Source organism: Gopherus evgoodei, chromosome 4, assembly GCF_007399415.2.
Source record: "Gopherus evgoodei ecotype Sinaloan lineage chromosome 4, rGopEvg1_v1.p, whole genome shotgun sequence".
NCBI lineage: Eukaryota > Metazoa > Chordata > Testudines > Testudinidae > Gopherus > Gopherus evgoodei.
This window is the reverse complement of record NC_044325.1, coordinates 13122089-13147422: the sequence shown is the minus strand read 5'-3', so window position 1 is coordinate 13147422 and position 25334 is coordinate 13122089. Positions and strand designations below refer to the sequence as shown.

At 41.5% G+C, this 25334-nt stretch overlaps 1 protein-coding gene across 1 annotated transcript; it reads right to left on the bottom strand.

The window, feature by feature from the left end:
• Positions 1 to 280: 280 nt before the first annotated feature.
• ACTR10 (actin related protein 10) lies at positions 281 to 19178 on the bottom strand. Its single transcript, XM_030558461.1, has 13 exons — positions 19015 to 19178; positions 14733 to 14805; positions 13158 to 13240; positions 11472 to 11580; positions 7963 to 8070; positions 7458 to 7525; positions 7034 to 7113; positions 6506 to 6541; positions 4113 to 4192; positions 3948 to 4021; positions 3428 to 3509; positions 2353 to 2554; positions 281 to 989 (listed from the first exon to the last, which is right to left on the bottom strand). Exons 1-13 carry the CDS (start codon positions 19089 to 19091, stop codon positions 808 to 810), a joined length of 1254 nt encoding a protein of 417 aa, XP_030414321.1. The 5' UTR covers positions 19092 to 19178; the 3' UTR covers positions 281 to 807.
• Positions 19179 to 25334: the final 6156 nt, after the last annotated feature.

Here is a 25334-nt window from a genome sequence, read left to right as displayed (position 1 = left end):
TACATATTTTAACATCTGCCTTGAGGCTAACTTGCCTCTCCAACCCAAATAAAATTAAAATAATTAATATGTGCATATTATTAACATTAAGATTTTCATGTACATTTCCTAAGTGGTCAGACAGATTTTGAGGGGTAAAGGTTATTAGCAGGCAGGTTAAGTTGACACTTTGACAACTTCAGCCTGGAGCAGGTCCCTGTTCAGCTTCTGAAAATAGGAATCTCTGTCTAAGAGAATTACTATCCCTATAACAACTTCCACGGACAGACAACAAAACAAAACAGTTTCCAGGAGACATTTTAATGTATGAACCAACAGGTTATGTTAACATGTGCAACATTTTATGCAGAGTTTGGCAGAGAAACTTCCACAGATGGTTTCAGGCAACAAGGAATCTCCTTCATTCCTCTAAGATATTTAAAACAGAACAAAAATATCTAAAACTAAGCATCTTAATTTTGTATCTACTGTACATATATGTGTAGCGCAAATAACTTAGTAGTTAATAACTCGTGCCAGTTACAATATTTCCATAGAAAGAAAAAAGAAAAACAAAACAAACAAACAAAAAAACCCCAAGCACATCACATTTGTCAAAACCAGTGTTTTGGGGTCTTTTAATCTAAATGTAGAATTGTATCCAACTTCACTATAGTTCCAGCTAACCAGATGCTCCCAAGCCACACCTATAGCATTAATTTTAAACAGTGTTACATCTGATTAACTTACTGCCTAAGAAGCAACTTGTATAGGTCTGCTTGAAATAGGTGAAAGGAATCCTTGTGCAGTTGTGTTGTATTCAGATGCTTATTTCTCGGTGGAAAAAGCCCTCTTCATCAATGGTGGTGGGGCTTTGCCAACATCAAACATCATTTCCAAAGGGGGGTTATTGAGACAGCACCAATCAGGTATACGGCCTGTTTGACTGTAATATTCCTTGGACACTGAACGGCTTCCAAGTATGTCCTGAAGAGCTCCAAAAATGGCTCCTGCAGCGTAAAACAAAATTTCACATTAGTTCTCATCACATTGAATTTCTCTTTCCCCTGCTCGGTTGCAGAAATCTCCCTTGACTCCTTTTCAACCCGTCGAAGAAGAGACAAAAGACTGAATATACTGGGTCTAATCCCTTTCCCTCTTTTATGTATTTTATTGCTTCATTCCACACCCTTCATAAGTGACTGAATAAAAGACCCATATGGGCTTTACTGCGAGTAGTTTCCGCCACAGGTCTTTCTCTGAAGCTATAACTCCAAGTGCTTTAAACAGGTGCCATCAATCCCATGGGTAAATGAAATTCTCCCAGAAACTAAGCACTGTGGGAAACTCCTAGCTTGGCACAACATGCATGAGAATAAGTTTGTACGACTCATGGAGAAAGGTAAGTCTGTGTTGGTTAACTGGCATCTCTTTCTGATGAGGAGCTCCAGACAGGCTGATGACACCCACAATATCAAACATTTGCTGTTCTGTGGCACTCACTTTCAACCAGGCTTAAATTTATTACATTTTGTTTCTCTAAAATTCTACTCTAGCTACGTACAGAGGCTTAGTTTATTAGCTGAAATGTACATATTATAAATTCAAGAATTCGTGTCAGAAGAAACCTTTAGCCGCATGGAATCGCCATGAAATGCCTCTCTTGGCCCTTCCCTTTCCAGCATTTCAAATATAGCAGGTATCTGGGAGTTGTGCAGTGAGTTAGCAGCCTTTGCCTAGCTCATGATTGGCAGCTTTTAAGTCAATAACTGCCTCCCATCTCTCTTTTTTTTTTTTTTTGGTGTGTGTGGGGGGGGAGTTGGGGAATCAGGGCCCAACTCACTCTGCGCTCAGCTCTGACCCAGGCTGCTACTGCTCCCTGGCCCTCCAGGGCTGGAACTACCAATGAAGCAATTAGAATTCCCAGCTCACAGTGGTCCATGCACGCCCAAAGGAGACAATGCAGTGCCAGCTGGAGAGGAGCTATGAAAAATCTGGCCCCATAGCAAATAACACCCCTGTCCTCAAGTTTGTGCTTTGGATGGTTGCTTTGCTGGTGCCACCACACGGCATGAATAGCATACTGCACACCTGAATCAACAATTCCTGTCTTACACACCACCGCTTCAAATTTGATGTTGCTGCTTTTCAATGATCTGTCATTAGTGGGGCAAATCTCCTGCCCTCCAAAACTCCAGGAGGCAGCTTTGCTCCACAGGACTTTGACATGAGGCACAATAACTACAAAGAGCTCAGATGCAGTTTACACTTAGCAACGTTTCAAAGCACTATTGTCATTTGCTCCTTCCAAATCCCATTGTAAAACCTTCCTTTTCCCTTCATACCTCTGACTAACCCCCGCGTCATTCTTACCTCCCAGCCAAGCCACACAGTTGGGTTTGGCAGGTGGAGTGTGAATTCTGAAGGTCTTAGTGGCAAGTGCTTCTTTGTATTTTGGTTTATCGACCAGGTACCTAATTTCAGCCATTAATCTGTGTAGGAATCCTGGCAACATAGCAGTGCCACCAATAACTACTAAGTTCTCAGCCAGCTGCTTTCTGGTGTCTATTGGGCACTGGTACAAAAGAAAATGGAAAGTGTTTAAATGAAGTTATATACACAGCATTCAGAACATGTCAGAAATGTAGCGCTGCTCTTTACAAGTGACACTGGTATGTATTCCTTTTAACGTAAGCACAAGGCAATATACACTATGTGCAGCAACTCATTCGTGTTTTTATCAAGGCCTACTACCCCTCTCAAGGTGTCCCATGCTGCAGTGACCGACCCTCTCCTGACTGACTTATCCCTCCAGAGCCATTGCTTGCTTAGTCATAGGGAGTCGGTAGAGAACAACGTAATTTGAACCGTCCCAGTACCCCTAGACCAAGGAACCCAAAACATTGGGAATTATTTAATGGGATCAATTTTTATAACAAGGTGAGCCCTAACTTGAAATAATTGCCTTAAAACATCCAAGTTTATTGTCCTAGCAAAGAATTACTCATCTGCAAACTTTGGTTCAAACAATATATTTGTAACTGCAGAAACCCATCTTTAAAATATATGAGATGTAGTTTACATTTGTACTGGTCAAGCCCACATTCCATTTTTTTTTCCTAACTAGACGAAGACATTTCTTCTTACGATAAGCTATCACGCCTGAAGAGAATTTCCAAGTCCAAATAAAAGACCGGAAAAGAGCGAGGAGAATAACAAAAATGCTGACACCTCTTGAATTGTAGCACGCAAATTTCTAAGAGTACACAATATGCTGTAGTTTCTCATCTTCCCTAAGCCAGTCATGAGCCTGATTCGGAGAACATCTTACCCATACACAGTCCATACTTATAATCAGTGAGACTGCCCAAGTGAATGATGGTTAGTAAAGCCAGGCTCTATGCAAGGCCACAGCAATGCATGCAACTATTTATACTGGTGGTGATACCTCAATAAGTGCATCCAGTATTAAAGTGGCAACGGATTTCTCTTCATTATCCTGCTCAAACAGTATTTCAACAACTGAGTCTCTGTTGACAAAACAAAACAAAGCAGGGAGCATTAGCAACAAACAACAGCCTACCAGTATGGTGTCATTGTTTCCTCGTGTTCTCCCAACTGTCTGTTTCCACCTATTGTCTTTCATTTTTCAAAGAGTTTAGAGTCTTAGTGTAACAGGGACAATTTTTGTTACATGTTAGTACAGCACCTAACACAATGGGGTTCTCGTGCATGACTGGGGCGCAAGGTGGTACCACAGGCTGTCATTACAGTGTGAAGTTTTAGGGGCCTCAGATCACAAGGTCAAAATGCAATGGTTCATTAATACCCCTAAACACACAAATAAATTTTACCAGCACACAACTAAGGCATCATTTCTAATGGTTTATTTCAATATTCAGGCATCAGGGCACTACTCTAAACACAACAATAAAATAATAATTCATTTTACTTATAATTTTTCTAACCTGATTGATCCAACTACATGCAGAATCTTCTCTCCATCTAGAGGGTAATCTACATCTGGAGGTGGTGAAGGACGCTGAAACAAAACACACACACATTATCTGAAAGGCAAAAAAGAGATCTCCTTCCACTTCGAAGAGGAGGAGAAACATTTACTCTCCACCTACCTCAGCACTGCCATCCATGTTAAACTTTGCTGCCTGGATTTTCAGCCCACGTTGGAGATCACTCACAAAACAAGTGCGGACTTTATACAAGAAAAAAAAAAGATATACAAAGACTTTGTTTCAGATGCCTTAACTTTCCATTGCCCTGGAGTAGCTTCAACACAGCTTGTGACTTCTATCCCTTTACCTAACATTTTTGGGACCAAAGTCTACATTTTTATGTATACAAGATATTGCTACTTGCTGTGAAATACTCTGACAGTACTTATCAGAACTTGGGCTCTGGCTGGGATGCAGAATTCTAAAGGAAGTAGCATTCATACCACAAATATGCTGCACTAGAGCGGATTTTCTTCCTGAGGAACTAAATAGCTAGATCTAAAGTCCATCAAGCGTTATCAACTCTGCCTTTTTGTTGCCAGGAGGTGGAAGGGATAGTGTACTGCATTTGAAATCAACAATTCCAGTCTTACACACCACCATCTCAAATTGGATGTTGCTGTTTTGTAAATGGTCTGCTATTATGTGGTGGTGTTAGTGGCATATATATCCTGCCCTCCAATACTCCAGAAGGAGCTTAAGAGCCAAACTCCATTTGTATCTTTAATAGAACACAAACAACCATTCTAGCAAGTAACATCTTATATTTGGTTAAAAATAACGGTGTGAAAAACAGACAGCCAATCAGAAAGCTACATTTGTGTCCAGAATTTTAAAAAGCCATTTCCATGAATTAATTATATGTGATAAAATATTAGCAATGTTTAAAAGGTATGGAACATCTTAAGGTATCGAGGTGCTTTACATGTGTTCTTTCGCCCTTGTTTGGTCCAACAGGTAGATACTATTTCTGCTAAAACTGGCTGTTAATAAGCCATAGGAAACATTTTTTAAGTTCATCAACGATTTTTATTTTCTATTAAAAGAGTTGTAAAGTGGTTTGGGATGAACTACATATAAAGTGCTATAGGGTATGTCTACCCTACAAAATTAGGTTGATTTTATAGAAGTCAATTTTTCAGAAGAGATTTTATACAGTTGATTGTGTCGTCCCTCCTAAGCGCATTAAGTTGGCGGAGTGCGTCCACAGTACAGGGGCTAGCGTCGACTTTCGGAGCAGTGGACTGTGGGTAGCTATCCCACACTTCCTGCAGTCTCTGCTGCCAAACAGGAAATGAAATTCAAAAGTTCCCAGGGCTTTTCCTGTGTACCTGACTAGTGCATCTGAGTTGAAAGTGCTGTCCAGAGCGGTCACAGTGGAGCACTCTGGGATAGCTTCCAAAGGCCAATACCGTCAAATTGTGTCCACACTACTCCAAATTCGACCCAGCGATGTCGATTTTAGTACTAACCCCCTCGTCGGGGAGGAGTACAGAAATCAATTTTAAGGGCCCTTTAAGCTGACAAAAATGGCTTCGTTGTGTGGACGGGTGCAGGGTTAAATCGACCTAACGCTGCTAAATTTGACCTAAACTCATAATGTAGGCCAAGACATAGAGAAGTTAGTATAGTTTTTTTTTACTGAAGTACGCCCCAATTTTTGAAGTGCAAATTTATTAAGGTGATTAATATTTCATACCAGATCCAATATTCCAAAACGCCTTTTACATGCTACACCTCTACCTCAATATAACACTGTCCCTGGGAGCCAAAAAATCTTACCACGTTATAGGTGAAACCGTGTTATATTGAACTTGATTCGATCCATTGCAGTGCGCAGCCCCGGCCCCCGGAGCACTGCTTTACCGCATTATATCCAAATTCGTGTTATTTCGGATAGCGTTATACTGAGGTAGCGGTGTATTTTCAGTTTTGGTGAAGATACCATATTATGTCGCAAACACAGAGCATGCCGAGCTAAATCATTTTAAGCAAGAACTAACCATCTTTTAAGTCAGAACTTCTCAGCAGCAATGGTCTTTTTGACCAGAAGCAATCGAAACTTGATGTTGCCAGTTTGTGAAAGTTAAATCTGCTATTAATCAAATGTAGGGTACACATAGTGTATGTCTATAAATAGTCATCAGAAAAAAACAGAACACTAGCATTTAAAAATGCAACACCATATTCATCTAAACTGCTGATGGATGGATGCACAAAACTACTGAATATTCTTACATTGTGCTTATATGCAAAACACAACACTCAGCTATATCTGGACCAATACCTCAAGTCTAACCTCAGAAGATGGATGCAATATGACCCGCAGAACACTTACAATATGGACAGTACTTCAAGTTCTTTCGCTGATATAAGAAATATGACAAAAGGGAATTTAAAGCAACAGAATCTCATAAATTTACAGAGGCAGAGTACTGTAAATGTAGTGACGTTGTTGAATTGATCTCTGGGGGAAAGCACAAAATAGGGTTTATTGAAGTAAAGAGTTTTACCTTTTATATCCTCTACAATGTCTTCTGGAATTGAGCCTAAAAATAGTTAATAGTTTAGTACAGATCTTCATTAAGTAAAAATAAAACTTGCAAAATCCAACCAATAATTGAAGTGTGAATTTAGTACAGAAACTGCACAACAATAACTTTAAAAGAGTTGCTAGAAATAAACAACTTTACTGGAGGAAGAAATCTACATGAAAAAGAGAACCTGTCTTACATTTGGAAACAATGTAACATGCTCTTCTCACATTCAAAATGTAACAGACAAAGAATATAGCATTAAACTTTATTTCAAACCAGTTAACCCTTAAGAGTGATTTGTCATGGAAGTAACACACTAATTAATTTTATACTGGGAGAGGAGACATGGAACAAGCAGCATGTTAAACCCGGTGGAGAAACATTAATTTATTCTTTCTGATAGCACATGAAAGGAAGCAGAGAAGGAAGCGGGATTAACCCAACTTCCCCAGAACGATTGCCTAAAAAGGAACACATTTATGTTACACCAGAAATACACCTTACCCATCACTGATGGGAGTCTTTGTCCTTTAGCTACTCCTGTGTCAACACTGCATTGCTCCAACAAATGATTCTCCAGCTCCCTAAAATGTTGTAAATATAAAAAGTCTATAGTTACCACCCGCTACCAATCCTATGTATTTGCACCATGTCAGCACTACATTATTTCCTTCCTTCAGTTATTTACTTCCTTTCTTTCAAATAAAGACCGAAATAAATCCAACTTCTAAACTGTTATTTCCACAGTTCCCATCATATTTCCATGGCCACTACACGTTTACAACTTTAGAATGGGATGGTAACACAACAGGGCTTATAATCCAATTTAATTATATTATAATACAGTAATTGACTAAAGATTAATTTTCACAATCAAATGGCATCATCAGTTGACAGAATCATCTTGCATGCATAACTGTAAACTTACTTGTGAATTGCTTTTCCTCCGAGGGGAAGGGCACCCCAGCAACTCAAAATGGGGATTCCCTCATATATCTACAAGCAGCTCAGGAAATCTTCACTACATTATAATGTGTTTTCCATCTGAAGACAGAGGGATTGAAGGCATTTTTCTTCTTCCTTTCCCTGCATCAGTTATAAATATTTCTAATAGTAAATTCTGTCCAGAACTCTCATTAATGTGTAGTATGTGACGGAGAAACACAGAACTGTCAAGCAATAGAACACAGATTATGTCTGTTCCTATCCCATCCTTTGGAAAGAGCATAGGTCTAGGGAGTCTCATGTAGTAAATCAGGATATTGTGATATTCTCCACTCTAAAACAGCAAGCCAGAATACTATGATCAAAGCTAAATTGCTGGTCTGTCCTTATTCTTGTCTATCGTATTTCAAGTCTATAATAAAATAAACTACTTCTTGTTACAGTTTTCCTGCTGAAGATTTGATTTCTGGATTATTATTCAAGGATACAGGCAGCACCAGACTTTCTGCATATCCACAGTCTAAAACCATAGCAGAATTAATCCCAAGTGTCAGAAGAGACATCAGGTGACTTGGGGCAAACAACACAGAAGGAACCTGTAATGAGACCAAAACAATTAAATTCAGTGCAAGAAAACTTGAAGATTTATAATTTTCATTTCCCCCAATTTCGTATAAAAAATGAAGACTGAACAATCAAATACTGAACTGCCCAGTCTTAATTCAGGATTTAATCTAAGGTGATGATGACCAGCTAAATACAGCAGCATACTCAAATTCATTCCCAACATGTTCATCACTACACCATGTCCACATATGTGCTTAATACCAGTGAACAGTAACAGAGGGTTGTAAGAAAAACAAGTACTGTGTATGGAACATAACTTAGGTCAAGTCACAGTTGACTACAGAAGGCCAAACGTAGCTCTTCATAACATGTTGCGAAGACATGAAGAGGTGAGCAAAGGAGACAAAGTTTTGATGTGTGGCCAGTGGGATCATGCTCTCCACTGTACAAACACTGATTAAAAGCCAGTACTAGGAAGTGTTAGTCTCAGAGCAAATCAACAGCTCTTTTGGCCACAAGGATCACTTTGCAATGTAGGTAAGAAAGAGGGAACTCTTAAAGGAAATGTGAAAGAAGCAGCTAAGACCATATAGCTAGATGAGAACCCCAGCCTTGCCCTAGGAATCTCGCTCTCAGGGTGCTGACAACTCCATTGGCAAATACCCTCCCCTGAACTCTGGGGAAAAGGAAAAGTAATTCCATAAAGTTTTTATTTAGTGGCAACAGCGTGGTGTAATTAGATCACAAGATAACTATTTAAAAATGCTGACCTTGTATCAAATGTCACATTTATTCGTAACAGCACGAAATGGTGGCCCTACACATGAGGCAGGGCTCACTTTACATGGCTACCAGCAGGTTTGTTATCATAGAACCAGGCCTCAAAACCAAAATACGGACCTCTCCGTGTCACCAGTCATTTTGGATAATGTTTAAAGCAGCTCTATATTAAGTGCATTAGCTGTCATCCTCACATTGCAAAGTAATCAAAATGAAAGGCATTTCTCTCTCCTCTTTTTTAACTTTCTGTGAACGGATTAGAAAATCCACTCACACTGCTCATCAAATTTAAGGTGGGAAAAAAGATACCAGGAAGGAATTATACAGAAATGTAATCTATGACAGTTTAAGATTAGTTATAAAATTAGGCTGGAGAGGCAAACTACTTATTTGCATAGCCTTTAACAGAAAAGCATAGCAATCTGACCTATATGAACGGAAAAGTTATGGCATTACCTTGCAAAGTGTTTTCCACTGACACTAAGATCAGAATTAGATTTAAGGAAGAGTCTGATCTAACAAAAAGATTGATTATGTGAAGGACATAAATATCAGATAATTTCCTATCTAAGTGAGTACAGCCAGAGTTTAGGTCACGTGCTAGGCAAAGATATTGGCTTATGGTAAAAGAATCAAGACTTGTGTGAAGAGAGAGCACTAAGAAATGTTTAAATATAGACTCAGGCTTCTGGCAGTGCTCAGTGGGGATTATTGGTCCTGTCAAAAATGAGATGACGTGAGCTATTTTTTGCCAAGTCAAAAAAAATCTATAGGTAATTCTTGCTAGTATATGCTATTTAGATAACTGATATTTAAATGAGTCAGCAAAAAATCCCACTGATCTCTACCTCTCCATCTTCCTCTTTTCACTTTTATTCTTTTATCTTTATCCCCACTCCTTTGTCCATTCCCACACATGCCAAGTATAGCAATGGCCACTAGCACTATTTGATTATTCTACATATCCTACATGACAGATGGTATTCACCCAGGAGTTCTGAAGGCACTCAAATATGAAATTGCAGAACTGCTAACTCTGGTATGTAACCTATTGCTTAAATCAACCTCTGCACCAGATTAATGTTGGATAGCTAATGTAACACTGATTTGTATAAAAGGCTCCAGCAGGGGTGATCCTGTCAATTACAGGCTTGTAAGCCTAACTTCAGTACCAGGCAAACTGGCTGAAAATATAGTAAAGAACAGAATTATTAGACACACAGATGAACATGGTATTTGGGGAAGAATCAACATGGCTTTTGAACAGGGAAATCATGTTTCATCAATCTATTAGAATTCTTTGAGGCAGGGTCAACAAATGTGAACAAGGGTGATCCAGTGGATATAGTATATTTGGACTTTCAGAAAGACATTGATAAGGTCCCTCACCAAACGCTCTTAAGCAAAGTAGGCAGACATGGGATAAGAGGGAAGGTCCTCTCATCGATCAGTAACTGGTTACAAGACAGGAAACAAAGTGTAGGAATAAATGTTTTTACAGTGGAGAGAAGTAAAAAGTGGGGTCCTCCAAGGATCTGTATTGGGACCAGTGTTGTTCAATATATTCATAAATGATCTCGAAAAAGAGGTAAACAAAGATGTGGCAAAGTTTGCAGATGACATAAAATGATTCAAGGTGGTTAAGTCCAAAGCTGACTGCGAGGAGTTACAAAGGGAATCTCACTAAACGGGGTGACTGGACAACAAACTGGCAAATTACATTTAAAGTTGATAAATGCAAAGTCATTCACATTGGAAAAAACAGTCCCAACTGTACATACAAAACAATGGGGTCTAAATTAGCAATTACGACCAAGAAAGAGATCTTGGAGTCAACATGGATAGTTCTCTGAAACCATCTGCTCACTGTGCAGCAGCAGTAAAAAAAAAAAGCGAATAGAATGTTGGAAACCATAAGGAAAGGGATAGATAATAAGACAGAAAACATATGTCCCTACATAAATCCATTGTATGCCCAAACCTTGAACAGCATGTGCAGTTCTGGTTGCCCCTTCTCAAAAAAGATATGTTAGAACTGGAAAATGTACAGAAAAAGGCAACAAAAATGATTAGGGAAATGGAACAGCTCCCATATGAGGAAAGATTAAAAAGACTGTGGCTGTTCAGTTTGGAAAATAGACGACTAAAGGGGAATATGATAGAAATCTATAAAATCATGAATGGTGGGGAAAAAGTGAATAAGAGTTATTTACCCCTTCACATAATACAAGTACTAGGGGTCACCCAATGAAATTAATAGGCAGTAGGTTTAAAACAAGCATAAGGAAGTACTTCCTCACACAGTCAACCTGTGGAAATGTTTGCCAGGGGATGCTGGGAAGGCCAAAAGTGTAACCAGGTTCAAACAAGAATAAGGTAAGAATAATGGCTACTAGCCAAGAAGGTCAGGGATGCAACTCCATGCTCTGGGTTGTTCCTAAACCTCTGACTGACAGAAGCTGGGACTGGACAACCAGGGATGGATCCCTTGATAAATTCCTGTTCTCTTCATTCCCTCTAAAACATCTGGCACAGGCCACTATCAGAAGACAGGATACTGGGACAGATAAATCACTTGTCTGACACAATATGCCCATTCTTATGTAATCAATTAAGACAACAAATGCCAATAGTTAGGTCATACACGTACCTCAAAATACTTGAAAAGTACTCTAGTTAATGTCTCTCTGAAGTGTGAGGGGCACAGCACAGATTCCACTATTACAACGCGACGGTCTCTGGGATTCACCAGCAGATGTCTGGAAAACAGCACATATATTTGTAAAGAATTATAAATTGAGATTGTTAAATCAAAGCATCTCTTATGGGACCCGATACCTTCTTTCAAGTTTTGTAACTACTTCTTTTGAAAGTTAATTCAGTCAAAAGCATAACAAATAATAAAGTGCGCTTAGATAGCACCTTCCACCCCACACCTCACTGCATCTTACGATGAAGCTTCACAGCATGCAGGGAGGTAGGCATTATTCCAGATTTACAGATCAGGAAACAGCGGTGCAGGCAGAGGTTACTGTCTTGTCTACAAACAGATTAGGTACCTCTAAGTATATAAGTCTGTGTGCAGGCCACCCTTCAGTGACTTGTCCAATGGCACAGTGCATTTGTGGAAGACCTAAGAATATGACCCAGATCTCCTGACCCACAGTCCTGTGCTTCAACGTCTAGCTCAGGGGTCGGCAACCTTTCAGAAGTGGTGTGCCGAGTCTTCATTTATTCACTCTAATTTAAGGTTTCGTGTGCCAGTCATACATTTTAACATTTTTAGAAGGTCTCTTTCTCTAAGTCTATAATATATAACTAAACAATTGTTGTATATAAAGTAAATAAGGTTTTTAAAATGTTTAAGAAGCTTCATTTAAAATTAAATTAAAATGCAGAGCCCCACGGACCAGTGGCCAGGACCTGGGCAGTGTGAGTGCCACTGAAAATCAGCTCGCATGCTGCCTTTGGCACAAGTGCCATAGGTTGCCTACCTCTGGTCTAGCTCATCATCTCTCACAAAATTAAAAGAAAAAGGGGAATAATTTGCATTTTCTCAAAACGATAATAAAACCATCTTCTAGTTGCAGATGGACGTGTCCCCAGCATGTCAGAGACTTTGGGTCAGAAACAGAACAGCACAGGTAGAGGACAGAAAGAAAACCAGTAACGCCTGAGGGAGCAAGGCAGAAGTCCAGTAACAAAAGTAATGTTTGTCCACAACAGGAGTCAAGTCGTTCTGTATGTGGATGTGAGTGGGACAAGAGAGCACCAAATCTAAGTTAATGAGGACATTTAGTCCCAGGGGAAGATGTGTTCTATTCAAGTAAAAAAATATTACCCTACAGAATTCAGTGATCCCATCAGGCACATTATAAATCTCAGAGGTTGAACATTTGTATCCAGACGTCCAAGCCCTTGTTCACATCAGGTCTGGTTTTTCCATTTACCTCAATGGGCTTTGGAGTCCTACGAGGAGCCCCATTGAAACAAGTGAAACTCCACACAAGAATAACAATTTTCAAGCTCAAGCTATTTGTGACTATGTCACAGTTAACAGTTGTTTTATTTATTTAGATGATTTTAAACAATAAGATGCATATCCAAGGCTCTAGGTGCTTATCACACATTAACAACACAACACAATTCAAATTTTAGCAGCATTAAATAATTGTTTCAGCAAGAGCTCAGCCAGCTAGCCATCTCCTTCCCATCGTTTTATCATTTAGGAAACATAACATTAGCCTTCTCCAAAACCCCTATCAAAACAGACACCTTTTGCAACATGCTCAGACAAAAGCAGCTAATCAGAGAAAAATATCCCAGTGCCTCTTACCTGAAATACAGCATATGAATAAATTCCTTCAGATATGAATACAGCTCTTCTGTGTTAATATTATACTGAACGACTTTGATCGGCTGCAAAAATAAAAATTTATATTAAAATGTTATCTACAGCCAATATAAAATTCAAAAGATATTGTTATTGACTTTAAGAAATATCATTTTTCATTGTCTGATGTATTAACGCACATCACAAAATTATCCTACAAATTATTTTACTTGAATCAATTTTGAATTTTTTTTCCTTTAAAACTTGTTATCAATTTTAATGCTGAGGAAAGGTGTCAAACTGACAATTCTAGAGACTCACATCCCCTACTAAGAGAAAAAGCATAGTACAGGTGGAGGCAATGTGCCTCAAACCTGACCCTGTGGTTATGTCTACACTGCAATTAAACACCAGAGGCTGGCCCGTGTCAGCTGAAGCAGGCGCATGGGACTTGGGCTGCCATGCTATAAAACTACAGTGAAAATGTCTGGGCTTGGGCTGGAGCCCAGGCTCTGGGACCCTCCCACCTTGCAAGGTCCCAGAGTCCAGGCTCCACCCCGTGCATCTACACTGCAGTTTTATAGCCTCATAGCCTGAGCCCAAGTTAGCTGACATGGGCCAGCTGCGGGTGTTTAACTGCAGTGTAGACATACCCTAGAGACCACCTCTAAAGGTACCGATTAATGACAAATGTGGTGGTGTGGACACTTCACATGAAGTACTCCAATCTTGCAAAGACTTACACACATATTTAACTTTATCCACTGATAATCATCTTTTTTAATTCAACAGGATGATTCACAGGGCACAAACACATGCATACATCTTTGCAGAACTGGGGTCTAACTGATCAACTGGATAACTCAAGAGATAAATAATCTTAAATATTTGAAAGGCCCCAAGCCTACCAGCTGTTCTGTATATGCGGACCCCTGTGTTCACATGGAGACCCATTGACTGAACACCTTGTAGGATTAGAGCCTTAATTTGTAAGTAATATTGATGCAGAAAAAGAAAGTTTCCTGAGAATTAACAATTTACTGGGAGGGATTTATAGCCCGAATCACAACAGAGAGAACATTAATACCCAGAAATCAAGGTCATCATGGCTCTTACAGGTGAAACATTTTGTTATTTTTAAAAATACTTTTGAGGATTATTCTACATATCCTGTTTTGTATGTGAGGTGGCAACTGTCAAACCCATGTTTGGCAGTTTCAGATACTTTTATATCAATCAGCTTACCCTATTAATATACTATACGGTCCCAAATGTCTAATTTAGGGATGTGTCCAATTAATCTTTCATTTGCAAAAGCCAGCTCACTTTATGGTTGTTCGTGTAACAGAATCATAATTGTCCTCAATATGAGGTCAATTTTCATAACAACTTATTATGGCCTCTTAATAGGAACAGCTACAAGATAACGGACATGATTTACGATGGAGGAAATAATGACACACATTTCTGTGATGTCTGAACATATATATTTAAAGTACTTCTCAAAAATAAAAATGTAACACAAATAACTATAGAATTTGTGGCTCTTTCCCGATAGTACATTTTAAAAAATGTTACCTTAGGAATGTCAGGTTTCTTTATTTCACTAGGAATAATGCATCTTGGTCCTGTTTCTCCTGCAAAACCACATCTAAACAAAAATGTTAAAAATTAACTAATTACATATATGTATTTCACATTTAAGAACGACCAAGAAATTAATGATCTGGTATTTCAAATAGTAAAAGTTGATTTGATAATCAAAATAATTTAATCTGAACAAAATTTGTAAAGTCCATAGAGGTGTTTTATGTATGATTTACTAGGGCCAGGTCTACATTGCAAACTTCTGCCAGCACAGCTAGGCTAGCTAGTGGGGTGAAGGGGTGTGATCCCTGAGTAACACAGCAGTGCTTGCAAAGGCCATAGTGTAGATGCTACACTTTTACTGGTATAGCTTGTTTTGCTTGTAGGGGTCGGTTTTATTATATTGGTACAAAGAACAGTGTTACCAGTATAGGTCCACATTAGGAGTGCCTTGCCATTTTAGTATACTGGTATTCTTATATCGGTAGAGTGCTCATAGTGTAGACTCAGCTTATGTAGTGAGTTCAAACAAGCAGGATTCCAAGCCAAGATTTAGAATAGCTAGTCAAGTTAACTTTTCATAAACAGGTCATATATTAAAAGAACAGCGAGTTCTAAAGATTAAACAGAAAAAGCAGATGCCCTAAGGATGAGGTTTTAGGAGTTCCCAATGCTTTACATTTCTTTTGTCTCTTCTGAAATAAATATCAGAAGTTCAAGCACGTTTTGGTAGAATGCCTATCAATGGTTTCAGAGTTTAATGTTTTTAAAGTAAAGAGGTTAATAAATATATTTTGTCTTGGCATTCTAATACCATGAATGCATCCAATAAGTTTCCAGAATGGGGACTATTCTAGAGAAAAACAGCTAGACTTCAGAATATCAATATTTATACATACATAGAGGATTTAACAAATCCTTACTATAATGTTAATTTGGTTATATATTTAGACCCCAATGCTGCAATCAAATTCACATCACAAACTCTTGCACCTGCAAGGATTTGATAACAGAACTAACGCCTTAATTTTTAATAATCATATACAGTCATGTGGAAATCAGTACCATCTGATCCCAAGATCGATGTGTCTAAGCCCACAATCCTACAACTGCCTTCACATGGGAGCTCATGCTCCGTCATGGAGCCCCAATGATATTACTGGAGCTCCATGCACGCCTCTGACAGCATAGAGGCAGGTGAAGAACTGGGCCTAATGTAGTACAGCCACAAATGTGGCATAAATGTAAACAAATGACTCTGTTGCAGTTGTCACAAACATTGCAGGAATAAAAATTACTCCTCCAAGTAGGTCCACTGAAACCAATGGAACTACTCAAATGAATAATATAGTCACTTCTTTAACTGTTCGCAAGATCAAGCCCATAGTTATCTTCTTATTTTAAGTGAGGACTTTGCATGCAGAAGACACTAGCATAAAAAGAAAGGGTCTGGAATTTGGCACTGATAATACGAAAAGGACACTTTGGAAGGGTGGATAGAAGGGGGTATAAATAGTTTTACATTGCAGGTATCAGACATTTTCTTTTGTAAACTGGTCTAAGAATCATTCTACTTTTTCACATTTTGATTTTCTTAGTTATAAAGTGAAAGTAAAGCTTGCATTTAGGCTTTATTTAGACTAGGAAAAAAAGATGTGTGTGTATTTTTAATCAAGTAGCTAACACAATTTGTCTACAAAGTGGCATTTCAAATCATATTAGCTAGTTTGATCAACAAGGAAAAATAAAGCTTAGGATATAGAAGGTTTCAAATAAAAATCTCCAAGATATGAAGAAAGTTTCTCACTATATTAACTTGAAAATGAATCAGACATCACATTTGAAAGCTAAATTGAGTAATGACCACTTTCAATTGAAACTGTCAAGGGCGGCTCTAGGAATTTTGCTGCCCCAAGCACGGCAGGCAGGCTGCCTTCCGCGGCTTATCTGCGGGAGGGTCTGCTGGTCCTGCGGCTTTGGAAGACCTCCTGCAGGCACGCCTGCGGGAGGTCTGCCAAAGCCACGGGACCAGCTGACCCTCCGCAGGCAAGCCACCGAGGGCAGCCTGCCTGCCGCTCCCCATGGCTTGCCACCCCAAGCACGCGCGTGGCGTGCTGGGGCCTGCAGCCGCCCCTGGAAACTGTTCACTATTTAGAATAGCAGAGATTGAAACAACTGAATCCACTTTAGTGTCCAAGCTAATGACGGCAGGCACAATTTTGCTCCCTTTGAAGTCAATGGAAATTTCACCATTTACTTTAGCAGGGGCAGGATAGGGTATGGGGATAATGATATTAGCTTCCTTTGTAAAGTGCTTTGAGATCTGCTATATAAGAGCTAGGTAGTAGGACTGGTACTTTTTATACACTGAATCCTGAAAGACGCAGCTAAGTTTAGTTCAGAACCTCAAGAATAGACTTCATGGATTAGTCCATGTTTAAAAACAAATTAAACACATTTGGAGGATCAACGGCTATTAGCCAAGATGGTCAGGGATGCAAACTTGTGCTCCAGGTGTACCTAAACCTCTGACTGCCAGAAGCATCTGGCACCAGCCACTGTCAGAGACAGGATGATGAGACACATGGACCACTGGTCTGTCCCGGTATGGCTGACCTTACATTCTTAAATAAGGGTTGGCAAAATCAGGCAAAATTAAAGGTATTGCCTCCTTTAATCTCTCAAATTCCCAAACCATGTGGGTCTCAAAACAATCCTACTGTTCGCATACACGTGACTAATTAAAGAGACAATGCTGGGTAGCTTATGTCCAAAACTAAACTCTAAACAGTTAGAAAAGTTTTACGCCATTATTAATCAAAATGTTTACAGATATTTATTGTTCAAATACAAACTTTCACCTATAATATATGCATCCCAAACATCACTGTATCATAGTGCTAGTGCAGGAGAGTCAGAAAATGAAACTGAGTAGTTTATTATCACTGTCCAAGGTATGTCTAATAGAACAAGTAAACAATGGCAAGGGATATGTAATATTTTGCTTACATTTTAATAATTTAAAAGTGTTATTCACAATCAAGGGGTGGATTTTTCTCTCACATAAATTATTTTTAAACCTGAAAAGATCTGTTTAATAAATTCAATGTCACCTGGTGTCAGAAGAGCTAGGTAGTAGGTTGGGGGTAGAAGAAAATTCAGGATGCAGGACTGCAATTAACACTAAAAGATTTTTCTGCATCAGGATTAGGAATAATGGCATCACACCAGTTCTAGTCACAATTTTCTCCTTGGTCTCCTTCCCGGGCAGCACAGCTGTGTGATGCCTCTTACTCAGAGCAAGATGTAAAAGAACCATCCAGACCTGGATAAGAATGTATGTAACCTAATTCACAGGCTAGTTTTCAAGAAAGAAACACAAATTTGTGTGTCTATATTAGTTTTTTTTTCAAAAAGTAGGTAAGTCTCTATGATTGCAGCTAGACTAGCATCATACAATTGTTCCCTGGGGGCAGAGGGATAGCTCGGTGGTTTGAACATTGGCCTGCTAAACCCAGGGTTATGAGCTCAATCTTTGAGGGGGCCACTTAGGGATCTGGGGAAAAAAATCTTTCTAGGGATTGGTCCTGCTTTGAGCAGGGGGTTGGATTAGATGACCACCTAAGGTCCCTTCCAACCCTGATATTCTGTGATTATTTGTGTAGGTATTTAGAGAGACAAGGCGGATGAGATAATATCTTTTATTGGGCCAAATTATGGTGGTGAAAGAGACAAGCTTTCAAATTTAAAGAAAGCTCTTTCAAGTCACATTCACAGATTCAGCTATTTTAGGGTCAGAACGGAACCATTATGATCATCTCCTGATCTTCCACATCGCACAGGCCAGAGAATCTCTCCCGTCAATTTCTGCATCAGGCCCATAACTCGGGTTTATGCTACTGCATCTCTCACAGAGACATCCGCCCTTAACGAGGAGTCAAGACGTCCATCGCCATGGTACCCGAGTGCCAGGCCCCAGGGCAGGGTTGTTGCGCCTCCTTTGCGATGGTGACAGACCAGCCGGGCATCCCCGACCAGTCAGGGCTGGGCACAGCCTGACGGGGGTGACACGGCGCTCAGAGGGCAGGGAACGCCGGACACATCCCGCCCGCGCGCGCTGCCTCATGTCGCGACAGGCCGCAGTTGCCGGGGATACAGGGGCAGCCCCACCTGCACCCCTAACACGGGCATCGTGCGGAGGGGGGAGTCAGCCCGCAGCGAGCCGCGGGGCCGGGGGGAGGGGCTGCCCGCCGCGGCCAGCCGGCTCACTCACTTGGTGAAAGATTCTCCCAGGTCTATCACCACCGCCGTCTTCTCCCCCCCGCTCCCCAGGCCCTCGTACAGCGGCATCGCCACCGGCTGCACAGACCAGCGCCCGGCTTCCACCACAACAAAGGGGGCCTTCCTCACTGTACGGCGCAGACCCCGCGGCCTGGGGGGCCTTCTAACCGGCCGGCGCAGATCAAGGCTGTCCCTGATCCTGCCTGTTCTCAGGTTTAATCCCTCTCTCGGGGCTTGACACTTTCACAGGGAGCTGAGGTGATTCTGCTCGTCCCCTTCCTCTTTCCCGGCGCTAGAAACTGTACGGCTCTGGCGCGAGCTGTTTTCAGGCACGCAGTAGTCACCTTAAGAGAGGCTGTGTGTAGGGGTAGGGGAAAGGCGGTCAGAGAGGGCTTTGGGCAAGGTGCTGGGGTGAAAGAGAGAGAGGGCCCTTGCGGGAGAGGAAGACCAGGATGGGTGCTGGGGGTGAAGGTTGGAGAGGTCCCTGGGGGAAAGTGATGGGGGGCAGTTGTTTTGAGGACTGAGACCCAAGTAGGAGAAAGGGGGGTGATGGTGATTCATGGGGTGGGAGATTGTGTTTGGAGACTGGAGCACAAGGTCCTGTTAGCCTCCTTTGTACCCGCCCTCGAGGTGGGGTAGAGAGAGGACAGAGAGGGATGATCCAGGTTGAAGACCTTTGATTTGATAGTAATAAAGGGGGTGGGGGAGTCAATGTGCTAGTGGTCAGAGCATAGGACTGGAAGTCAGGACCAGAGTCAGGTTTATGACCCGCGGGGCCCGATTGGAATACTTGGCGGCGGTCTGGGGCTTTGGCAGCACTTCAGCAGCGGAGGGTCTGCTCCGGGTTTTCTGTGGCACCGAAGGACACCCCCCTCCCCGCCGCAGAAATACCACCGAAGACCCCTGGAGCGGGGGCCCCTTTGGCGCGGGGCCCGATTCTGGGGAATTGGGTGAATAGGCTTAAAGCTGGCCCTGGTCAGGACTCCTGAATGCTGCTATTCCTGGCCCTCACTCTGTGATCTTGGAAATGTTTCACTTTCCCCACTTTCCTACTTCGAATTTAGGGGAGTTGTGGAGCTTAATTAACGTATGCAACATGTTTTGAAATCTCAGGTGAAAGGTGCTATATAAATACAAAGCATTGTTTATATGCAATACAACTCCCATTTCAATCTTGTGTAATGAAAATACAAATATTGTTGCCAGCTCTTACAATTTTATCACAAGTCTTGCGCTGTTTGGTGTTTTCCAACTCCTGGAACCATGTGATTATATGAAACTTTCAACTTTCATTTTTAAAAAAGTAAAAAATAAGTTGCTAGTTCTCACAGTTGTAGAGAAAAGCATGAAAATGTGAACCCTAAATGCTCAAAACTCAGAAAGCAAATTGTAAAAAAAGATATATTATTTTAAGATCTCATGATTTTTAGGATCGGATATCATTTTTGAATCCTTGGGTTTGGCAATGCTAGAATATTACTTCATGATACTATGATTCAGTAATACCAGCAATATATTGCCATACTAACACAATGTTAGAGAACAGATTTATTTTTATATGTATGTATTGGCTAGAATTTATGTTTCCCCACCCTGGCTGGGAGCTGCAGGGTTCCCCAGCGGCAGTAGTGGCCAGGAGCTCAGGGGTTCCCGCACCACCTGTGGCAGCCGGAGGCTTGAGAGTTCTCTACCAGGGGCTAAGGGATTTTCCCACCGCCTGTGGCGGCCTGGGGCTCAGGGGTTTCCCTGCTACCAGTGGCAGCCAGGAGCTGTGGGGTTCTCCCACTGGCGGCCAATGGTTCGGGGTCCTCTGCCAGCGGAGGCTTGGGGGTTCCCCCACTGCCTGCAGAGCTCAGGGGTTCCCCCACCACCTGTGGCATCTGGGACCTGTGAGGTACCCTGTCGCCCATAGCAGCTTAGAGCTCCGGGGCCGCCAGGGGCACCTGGAGTACCCTGTAGCTCCCAACCACCCCAGGCTGAAGTCACAGATTCTGTGACTAAATCGTAGCCTTACTTATGGGGGTCCTGGGTAATATTAACGGTCTATAACTGAAGTCATTTGAGCAAGAGTTTCCTGAGATGCAGCCCTTTAAAAACAGCATTGTTCAGAATCAATTTAGTTCTTCTAAAGTTTTTTGTGAATGCCTGGGGCTGAAGCTATGGCTCTGATCATTCCCCAAATGATCTCAGTCACTTGACATTTATCTCAGCTAGTGCATGACATTCACTGGCTGTTTAGGGAAGCAATATTGAAAAAGTTACTAATCTTTTGGAGTTTGGATCGAGAGGCTCACTCATGCCCAGTGACCAAGCCAAAGAGACTGAAGGATCCTTATGAAACAAGATTAGGGCTCTACTGAAGAAGAGCGTGTGAGGGTGCTGCCTGTGGGAGCCAGCTGAGGTCACTCAATCAGGGTGAACTGCAAACAAAACAGGGCAGACAAACCCCAAATGCTGGTGGATATTCTAATACTTAGATTTACCATGCCAGCACAAAACAGCTTCTATAATACCTCACTGGTTACTTAGAAGTCCAAACAACGCAGTTCCCTTAAAGTACCCAGCCTCAGGCCTCCGTCCAGACACACCTGTCAAACATATGATGATTACTGAAAATCTTATCTCATCATATAAAAGAAAAGGTTCTTCCAGTCCCAAAGGATCAGCCACATACCCAGGTTCAATTATAACTTAGGGTATGGCTACATTTGGAATTTCAAAGCGCTGCCAAGGCAGCGCTGCGGGAGCACTGCCGCGGCAGCGCTTTGAAGTGTGAGTGTAGTCAGAGCGGCAGCTCTGGGAGAGAGCTCTCCCAGCGCTGCATGTAAACCACATCCCTTACGGGTGTAGCGTGCAGCGCTGGGAGCCCCGCTCCCAGCGCTGCTGCCCTGATTACACTGATGCTTTACAGCGCTGTATCTTGCAGTGCTCAGGGGGGTGTTTTTTCACACCCCAGTTGCAGCGCTGTAAAGTGTGAGTGTAGCCAAGGCCTTAGATCTTACCCAAAATACACACTTGTAGCCAATTCTTATTAACTAAACTAAAATTTATTAAAAAAGAAAAGAGAGAGAGTATTGGTTAAAAGATCAATATACATACAGGCTTGAATTCAATTCTTGAGGTTTAGATACATAGTAGAGATGAGCTTGTAGTCGCCAAAAGTTCTTTTAGGAATAGTCCATAGGTTAAAGTCCAATGTTCATATTCAGGGTGACTCCAGTCAGTGACTGGGGATCTCAATCCTTGTGGCTGAAGGTTTCCCCTTCTTGAAACCCAAAGCAGAACTGACATAAAGCAGGATCGTGTCCCAGGGTTCTTATACATTTCCAGCAGCCTTTTGGCTTGAGAAAACAATAGGCTTAACTCCTTCTTCCAAACATCGTGACAATTAGTACAGGGTAATTTATCCATTAAACAGTTCAGATACAGGGTACCACAACCTTCAAAGAGACACATAGACAATAATACTATTTCACTCAAGTATCTTCCTAAATGTTAATATTCCTTTTTTGATCTTTGAATCAAAACTATAGTGATAGACAAGACTTGTTTACTTACATCACAAGCCCTAAGTAAACATCTACCCTTTTACCTCTAACAATGCAGACTTGCGTTTCAAAGTTCTATTCATTTACATATCTTCCTAACTAGTTTATACAATTCACCCATGGGTCAGGTCAGTCTGAGTTAATTAACTCTTTCTGGCCCTGTCACCTTTCAATGAAATATTATATTACACTCATAACGTCACAGAAGGTTTCCAGGCAGGCTGTTGTTACATTAACAGGATGGTGCAAGGTGACATCCAGTGACCACTGAACCTGAGCTGCACCCATATATTGTGAGTTCATGGCAATTTTCAGAGAATGTGTCTTGTGCTCATAAGGTGACCAGACATTCCAATATTATCGGGACCATCCTGATATTACAGGATTTGTCTTATATATGGAACTATACCCTGCCACCCCCCCCCCCAAATAAAAGGTGTCTGATTTTTCACACGTGCTATCTGGTCACTTTATGTTCATATTCCTTGCATTTTTCAGGGTTCCTTTTGCAAGTTTTGCCCTGGTGCCAAAATGTATGGGTTGGGTGATATTTTAAAGTGTTTTAAAATCTACATTCAGATTCTGATTTTACTTCAGAAGTTTTGTTGAAGAAATTAGCAGGAAGATGACAGACAGGATAATGTAGTCATATTTCCTGAATGATGTCACTGAGTGTGATCAAAGGAAAGCAAGTCGCTGGGTTATTTGGTCAACACAGCCCTCCTAACATGAGCTATTCTTAACATTTCCAGATGTTTTTAACTTTTCTGGGGCAGAGCAAGGGAATATGGGGAGTTGGAGCAGTGAGGCAGAATGTGGGGGATGTTAGAGTAATGCAGAGATTGAAAGGGTAGAGAGATTGGAGAGGAATACTGGGTGAGGTGTCTGGGGCTGTGGCTAAAGTAGAGAGGGAGGGTAAATGGGGATCGGTGGTAGAGGAGAGAACAGAGATTCAGGGATGTTGGAGCCTGTCTGAGGTGATTAGAGGGTGCATGGAATGGGTAGCAGGGGGAGCATGGGAGGGGTTAGTCTGAGCCCTTCTCCCAACCCCCTATGTGTATGCTGGTGTGACGGGTTGGATCACAGAACCCCACTTGGGATCTGCCACCTGATATACGTTGGGGGCGCATCAGTTGGAAGCGACGGAGGAGGAGAAGGACCTTGGGGTACTGGTTGATAGCAGGATGACTATGAGTCGCCAATGTGATACGGCTGTTAAAAAAGCAAATGCGATTTTGGGATGCATCAGGCGGGGTATTTCCTGCAAGGATAAGGAGGTGTTAGTACCGTTATACCAGGCGTTGGTGAGACCCCATCTGGAATACTGTGTGCAGTTCTGGTGTCCCATGTTCAAGAAGGATGAATTCAAACTGGAACAGGTTCAGAGACGGGCTACAAGGATGATCTGAGGAATGGAAAAACTGCCTTATGAAAGGAGACTCAAAGAGCTTGGCTTGTTTAGCCTGGCCAAAAGAAGGCTGCGGGGGGATATGCTTGCTCTATATAAATATATCAGGGGGGTTAACGTTAGGGAGGGAGAGGAATTATTTAAGTTTAGTACTAATGTAGGCACGAGAACGAATGGGTATAAACTGGATATTAGGAAGTTTAGACTTGAAATTAGACGAAGGTTTCTAACCATTAGGGGAGTGAAGTTCTGGAACAGCCTTCCGAGGGAAGTAGTGGGGGCAAAAGACTTTCCTGGCTTTAAGACAAAGCTTGATAAGTATATGGAGGGGATGTTATGATAGGATTGTTAATTTGGGCAATTGATCTTGGATTACCACCAGATAAGTCTGCTCAATGGTCTGCGGGGAGATGTTGGATGGAATGGGAACTGAGTTACTGCAGAGAATTCCTTCTTGGGTGCTGGCTGGTGACTCTTACCCACATGCTCAGGGTTTAGCTGATCGCCATATTTGGGGTCGGGAAGGAATTTTCCTCCAGGGCGGATTGGCAGGGGCCCTGGGTTTTTTCGCCTTCCCCTGCAGCGTGGGGCACGGGTTGCTTGCTGGTGGTTTCTCTGCAGCTTGAGGTCTTCAAACCAATTTTGAGGATTTCAATAACTCGGTCCTGGGATAGGGGTTGTTATAAAATTGGATGGGTGGGGTTCTGTGGCCTGCCATGTGCAGGAGGTCAGACTAGATGATCAGATTGGTCCCTTCTGACCTATGAGTCTATGAGTCTATAAGACTACTTCTAGCCCTGCTTTCCCTGCCAGCTCAGGACTCCAGCACCCTGTTTTGCTGAGCCAGACACTCGCGTCTGCTCCAGCACAGACCCAGGGTCTGAATTACTTGCCCCAAAGCTGCAGGTTTACCTGAAAGCAGATCACAGAAGTGTGCTTGTCTTTAACACTCAGATGCCCAACTCCCAATGGGGTCTAAACCCAAATAAATCTGTTTTACTCGGTATAAAGCTTATATAGGATAAACTCATAAATTGTTCGCCCTCTATAACACTGATAGAGAGATATGCACAGTTGTTTGCTCCCCCAGGTATTAATACATACTCAGAGTTAATTAATAAGTAAGTGATTTTATTAAATACAGAAAGTAGGATTTAAGTGATTCCAAGTAGTAACATACAGAACAAAGTAACTCACCAAGCAAGATAAAATAAAATGTGCAAATCTATGTCTAATCAAACTGAATACAGATAATCGCACCTTCAGAGATGCTTCAGTAAGTTTTTTCCTCAGACTGGACACCTTCCAAGCCTGGGCACAATTCTTTCCCCTGGTACAGCTCTTGTTCCAGCTCAG

Excerpts from the sequence above, each read along its gene's own strand:
- ACTR10 (XM_030558461.1), bottom strand. The coding sequence starts at position 19,091 with ATGCCGCTGTACGAGGGCCTGGGGAGCGGGGGGGAGAAGACGGCGGTG. Across the intron at positions 14,806-19,014 it reads CTGGGAGAATCTTTCACCAA|ATGTGGTTTTGCAGGAGAAA; the intron begins GTGAGTGAGCCG and ends ATTTTTGTTTAG. Across the intron at positions 4,193-6,505 it reads CATTGTAGAGGATATAAAAG|TCCGCACTTGTTTTGTGAGT; the intron begins GTAAAACTCTTT and ends TCTTGTATAAAG.